The 7,083-nt window shown below is 38.9% G+C and overlaps 1 protein-coding gene across 1 annotated transcript; it reads right to left on the bottom strand.

The window, feature by feature from the left end:
- Positions 1–2,903: 2,903 nt before the first annotated feature.
- Positions 2,904–4,758, bottom strand: LOC109376472 (olfactory receptor 18-like). Its single transcript, XM_019632399.1, has 3 exons — positions 4,729–4,758; positions 4,071–4,204; positions 2,904–3,435 (listed from the first exon to the last, which is right to left on the bottom strand). The coding sequence occupies exons 1-3, from the start codon at positions 4,756–4,758 to the stop codon at positions 2,904–2,906; spliced, it is 696 nt and encodes a 231-aa protein (XP_019487944.1).
- Positions 4,759–7,083: the final 2,325 nt, after the last annotated feature.

The raw sequence follows: 7,083 nt of genomic DNA, 5'->3' as shown, positions 1-7,083 counted from the left end.
TAAAGGAATGAAATTCTAATACATGTGCAACATGGTTGAAAATATTATGCTAACTGAGATAAGCGGTACACAAAAGGATAATTACTGTATGAGTCCACTTATATGAGGTACATAAAATATGCAAATTCATAGAGACAAGAAGTAGAATAGAGGTTTCCAGGGGCTGGGGGAAGAAAGGAATGGGGAGTTGTTATTTAATAAGCACAGAGCTTCTGTTTGGGATGATGAAAAAGTTCTGGAAATGGATAGTGGCGATGGTTACACAATGCTGTGAATATACTTAATCCCACAAACTTGTATGCTTAAAAATGATTAAAGTGACATAAGCTATATATATATATATATATATATATATATATATATATGACTATATATATGACTATATGACTATATATATGACTATATGACTATATATNTCCCTTGAAGTATATCCAATGATAGAAACAAAGAGAAAAAGAAACAGAGCGAAAAGGGAGAGGGAGAGAGAGAGACAGAGAAGATAGAGAGAGAGGAGAAAGAAAGAAACTTGGATATGGGAGAGGAAACAAAAAACTGAAACAAAGTTATACAATTTGATCCAGTTGGAAATCCAGAATTTACTGGAAGAATTTATAGAACAAAAAATCAAAAGACACTGATTGGCTTCTGCATCTCTTAAACAGGCTCTGAATTCACTTTAACATCAGCTGAAATGCACCAATTGGCAAAGTTTCATGTCCTCAATCAATACTGGGGCTCAAATAACAGTAAAAGCTGGGGACCCCACTAAATTTTTACATGGTACCCTCTATAATCTTAGTGAGGTTCTTGAACATAAAAAGAAAGGACAAACACGTGCGCCTCACATTTACCATTGGAACTATTGTTTGCTGAAATTCTCCATTGTAATAGCACCCACTTCCTTCAAAAATCCCCTAATGGGCATGGACACTGTAACTAAATCACAATTAAAGTAAGCCTTTGGCCCTGTATGAAAAACCCTGCCCAGGTTTTCATCTCCTTTGTGTCTTGTTTTCTACACAGAACACTTCATTTTTGACACTCCTACTCACCAAATGTGTGTGTGTGGGGGGGGGGAGTAGGATTCCCACACACCAAGCAATTCTCCCACCAGCTGAGTGTCCTCCAGTTTAACTCAGTTCTGACACTGTGTCAGATCCCACAGGTTAAGGGCTCAGTCCCACGAGACTGCCCCCTCCCACACTTCAGATACCAATTGTAAGTAGTAGGTCCCTAGGATACCCACAACTTCCCTCCAACTTGGCTACAAATCAGAGGTTCCCACAACCCCCTCATCCAGTTTGAATAGCCACTCTGGGAAGAGTGTTTACAGGGAAGTGACAGAATCTCATTCATTTCTTTAGTCACGTGGACATCCCTGATGGGATGAAAGCCCAGGCAGGAAAAATGCGGCAGCTATATGGACTATGCCGTATTTTTGTAAAGTAACAAAGGGTAATCAATATTTAATAGTTTATCTATTTTTTGTTCAGTTGGTTTGTTTGGTTCATTTTGGTTGCACACTCTGTGCCAACCACAGTGTGAGTGCTAGGGAATCAGAAATAAATGAGTCTCAGTCACTTCCCCACAGTCATTCTGCCTGGAGTGACCTGGANAGCTAACTTTGCATTCTTCCAATTGCATCTCACAACATTGCTTTATTCCCTATATTATGAGCTATCAGTCAGGATTCAATTAAGAAAAGAGAAACCACACTAGTTATTTTAATGAAGGTAATTTAATATAGGTATGGTTAAATAGTTTTTGAAAGATAAAAGGCATAAAAGAAAAAATACGATAACACAGTGTCATAACTGGAAGATGTAGTAACAACACCATAGGCTAAGGGATAAGGGGAAAGGTTGGTATGTGTGTCCTCTACTGACCATTAGTGGAAGAACCTAAAGAGAAACCAGATGGAAAATCAGAGCAGCAGTTTATTAAAGATTCCCAGCCCCCACCACAGCATCACAACTTACAGTACAGAAGAGTAAGTTTGGAGCAGAAAAAAAGATGCTTAATATTAATATTCAGCACAGAGGGACAGCTGTAGAATGTGGAGGGAGAAGATATGTGAAAAAATATTACCAGGAATATGAGAAAAAAATCACTTTGGCTATTACTAAGGCAAACTCTTCCATATCTTTTTCTTTATGAACTCTGATCACTTTAAGATCTTTAGGATCTGATCATGAACAGTAAAGAAAGCACCCAAGACATACAAGTCATCTTTGAATAACAGGTCTGACAAAATTCAACGGTTCTCCATCTTGGTTGAACATTAGACCCACCTGGGGTGCTGTTAAAACTGTTCATTCTCTTTGCACTCTCCAGTCCAATTAAATCTTAATCTATGGTGAATGGGCTCAGGCATGAGGATTTTTAAATCTCATCAGATGCTTCCAATAGGAAGGCTAGATTGAGGACCAGTGACACAAATTTTCTCACACAACCAGCATTAATGCCTTTGATTGAAGTAAATTTTTGTGGAAAATACACATGGATGGTGAAAATAGTTGAGTCAAATCATGTATATCTATCTATCTATCTATCATCTATCTGTCACCTATTGATCTATCTACCTATACACACACACACACAGAAGAGAGTTGTGAATTTCTACAGGATGCCTGGGTCATAGGTGACAAATACAGAATATTCCATACTTGTAATAAGTTTCAATTGTGCAGTGATTTTGACATACATAGGATCCAAGAATATTCCCTCAACCCATCAAAGATGTCCCAAAATAAGCAATTTTCAGATATGATAGACCAAGATGAATGAAAACCATGAGGTATGAAAATTGCGTGACTAAAGAAGCATGTTTGCCTGTTCTAAATATTTGATTTTTCAGTCATCTCTAATCCATAGGCAAAAAAAAAAAGGCCTAAGTATTCAGATTAGGCTGCTCTGTTAAGGAGCCTCTTCATGGCCCTCTTGATGTCCCTGTTCCTCAAGCTGTAGATAAAGGGGTTCAGCATGGGAGTGACTGTTGTGTATATCACCGAGACTGCTGCATCCTTCCTAGGAGAGTGTGAGACAGCTGAACTGAGGTACACCCCAAGGCCTGTTCCATAAAATAAGCCAACAACTGACAGGTGAGAGCCACAGGTGGAGAAGGCTTTATACTTCCCACCTGATGATGGGACTCTCAGAATGGAGGAAACAATTTTATAGTAAGAAAAAAGGATCCCTGGGACTGGAACACCACCAAAGATGGCACCAATAAAATCAACTGACATATTATTGGTGGAAGTATCCTTACATGCAAGCTTGAGGAGTTGAGAAGGGTCACAGAAGAAATGAGGAATTTCCACATTTGTGCAAAAGGAAAGTTGTGATATCATCAAGCAGTGCAACTGAGAGTCCAAAAGGCTGATCAAAAAAGACATCAGAACCAGCAGGCTACAGAGGCGGGGGTTCATGATGACNCTGCAAATTCATTGAATTAATCATTCTATGTAGGGGTAATTGTGTTTTCTATACCAAGAATATGATATGACCTATATTTTATGATTTAAGATTTATGTCTCTAAAGAAAACTTCTGGTTTTTTTAATAGTCTTGTTTGTGGTTTTTGATATTATGTGTTAGAGATGTATGTTTTTTGCTAGTTTAATTTTTTTTATTCGTTTCAGGTGTACACAACAACATAATGATTAGACATTTACACCCCTCACAAAGTGATAACCCCACCACGTCTACTACCCTTCTGACATCATACATAGTTATTACAATACCATTGACTATATTCTCTATGCTGTATTTTATATCTTGTGAATATATATATGTAATGTAAAATTATAGTTGACATTCAATATTATTTTATATTAGTTTCATGTGTATATGGTACAGTGGTTGTTTTTTGCTATTTTAAATGACAGCCAAAGTTCTAATTTTTCTGTAGAATTTATGTATGTTGTTACATTAGACAAATATCTATTTTGACATATCAAATTGTCAATTTTCTTAAACCCTATAGGTGGTTTCACAGATGTCTGTATTCTAAATGTAGGGCTGCAGTCTTGATTCAAGTCTGACTAGAAGAAGATCCAATTTCAAGCTCACTTGCTCACTGACATGGCTTTGGCAGAATTCAGTTCCTCATGGGCAGTTGACCACAGGCATCCCTCAGTTTTGTGCCATGTGAGCTTTTCCACTGGACAGCTAACAACATGGCAGCTATTTTCCATCAGAGTGAGCTTGAAAGACAGTGGAAGAGGATTGGTAATTGAAAGCCTAAACCTATTCACACATTAATGTTGGAGTGACATCTCAATTTTTTTTTTAAGATTTTATTGGGAATTGGGGGAGGGGAACAGACAAGTTGCTGTCCTTTTGTTCTTCAGTCTAGTTGTGGAGGATGTTGCTTCCCATCATTGCACTATTCCCGGCTGAGGCAGTCGGTCACCCACCATTCGACAGCTGCTCATGGCGGTTCACAGCCTCAATATTTTTTGACATTTTATTTATTGCATATAGTCACAAGGTGCAGCTGACATGGAGATGGGCATACACAAGAGTGTGTATACAGAAGACAGGGGATATTGGGAGCATCTTAGAATCTGTCCACCAAAAAGGCCTCAACCTCCATCAGAAGTTTGGGATCTATGGGAAGCAAGATATCTCTCTGCTTCCCAGCATAGTCCCCAACCCATTACATCATCATCTTCTCAAAAACAAACAAAAACTTTACTATGGAAGAACTGGCACTGGGAGAACTTACCATTTTAGGTATTTCTGCAGACCCCACCATGCTGCTCCTGACCATGTCATGAAAAGGAGTCTCTATGGTTTCTCTTACAGAGTCCTTTCCTCTTTGCCAGGAGAAGCCACAGTTATTTCAGGACAAATTCAACAAGTGTCTCTAGAGCAGTGGTTCTGAACCTTCCTAATGCTGTGACCCCTTAATACAGTTCCTCGTGTTGTGGTGACCCCCAATCATAAAATTATTTTCGTTGCTACTCTATAACTTTAATTTTGCTACTGTTATGAATCATAATGTAAATATCTTTTTATTTTCCAATGGTCTTAGGCGACCCCTGTGAAAGGGTCGTTTGACCCCCAAAGGGGTCCCGACCCACAGGTTGAGAACCTCTGCTCTAGAGGCTTCTGTATTCTGCTCAACTAGTAAGGGTTTATCTCCCTCCAAACATATTTNCGAGTTCTTAACCATCGCGCCACTCGGCCGGCCCCAAACACATTTACTTTCTAAACCTGGAAGATTTGCATGGACTGTACATCTTTGTCAGAGGAATCAATATGCATCTGAGAACATATTCCAGCTTCAAAAGCTGACCCTTTCTTTAACTATTCCTCAAATAAGCAAAATTCATACAAAGAATTTTAAATACTATCCTCCAGGGTGCTCATGAATTATACTAAGTCCTCACTTAACGTCTTTGATAGGTCCTTGGAACTGTGAAGAAACAACAAAAAACAAAACCAATTTTACCAAAGGCTAATCTAATTGAGATAAACAAGAGTTAAGTTCCTACAGCATCTCATCAATGTTATAACAAAACAATATTGAATTAAACAATGTTATTTGAGGACCTCCTGTACCTGTAAAGAGAAAGAAATTACACCAGAATGCTTACATATGAGCCCCTAAAGATGAGGGTCAGATATGAGGTGATGCTTAGAATAGCACTGGGAAGATGGAGAGAGGGGGCATTGATCCAGCGTCTGTCTCTGTTCTGGCTCTCTCCTTTCCAGGTACAGTAAGTAGGTCCTGTAACCACAAGTAAAAGAATAGGTGACTTTATTCACTTTCCTTCTGTTGCTCTCTCTGGGAAGTGGGTCTTCAGTTGTTTGAGGAGAGAGCACAAAAGAGGCCATGTCTCCTCAATCAGGGATGATAAATATTTAGCAGTTTTACATGCAAGTAAAAAAACCTGAGAATATGGGTGTTGAGGGACTTCTAGGAAGGAAATTGGAATATAGTGCATTTATAACCCCAGAAAAAAAAACCTGGCAATTAATCCTTTGTGACATTGTTTGTACACTTGTGATTTTCCTGTTTAGTCTCTCATTACCTTCTGTTTGTGCTTCTGGATAATTAGGACAGAAAGCCAAGGATGTTTATGTAGGTATTTCCACAGACAAAGGCTGTGGAAAGCAGTTGCTGATGCATCTATGGGTAAAGATCCCAGGTGAGAGAGTAGATAGATGCAAGAGCAAGAGAAAATAGGCTAAATTGTTGGAACATGGGAAGGGTCAATGTTGGTAATGAGCGTTGCCCAGGACTGAGAGGAAGACTGATTATTCAATGAATGGAAACTTTATATTCCTTTTCTGTCTCCGTTTCTATCTTTCTCCCATCAATGTCTTATTTCATTTACCCTCTATCTATATATTAACTTCCTTGAGGGTAAGAGTTGCTAAAGGTTTTGGAGTAGTAGACACCCAGGAACTATATGGTAAGCTGCAGCAATGGAAAAAAATACTGGTTTATATGCTCATCCATTTATTAATTCTGCCACCAAATCAATATGGAGAGTCCTCTGTGTGGTAAGAACTCAGCTAGCATTGAGAACTGAGGCATTGGGGATTCACCTAAGCCGATGACAGTTGTGCCAAGTATATAATGACAGGTAGCAATTAAGAGAAGAAAGTAGGGAGAGGTTTAGGCAGAGGAAGGAGGTCCCTGCAAAATTGCAGAGACCTAAGAGAGTAGGACCCAACGGGCAAAGAGAAGCTTTTCAGAATTATCAGAATTTAGAAGTTGAGAAGTGGTGAGAAATAAGTCTGGAGGGTTTGAGTGGAGCCATGACACACCAACGAATTTGGATGTTTTCAGAAGGTGGCAGGAAGACATTCTAAAGATTTTAGGCAGAGGAGTGATATGATCAGATTTTAACGTTGAAAATATCAGGCAAATGGCTGTGTAGAGGAATCAAAGGTGAAACTGAAGATCAGGAAGGGAGCCCCTGCAATAGATTAGTAAGAAACAAAATTGCTTTCCTCTTTTCCAATGCAAATGACGCCATTAACACATACAGCACCCTCAAGGGAATTTCCAGAATCTCAGGCATCTCCCACAAACTCTCTCCCATTCAGCTCAATAAAAAAAAGTCAA

This window comes from Hipposideros armiger, unplaced genomic scaffold (genome assembly GCF_001890085.2).
Source record: "Hipposideros armiger isolate ML-2016 unplaced genomic scaffold, ASM189008v1 scaffold_1138, whole genome shotgun sequence".
Classification (NCBI taxonomy): Eukaryota; Metazoa; Chordata; class Mammalia; order Chiroptera; family Hipposideridae; genus Hipposideros; species Hipposideros armiger.
Note: the sequence above shows the minus strand (reverse complement) of the source record. Positions and strands in the feature narration are given on the sequence as shown.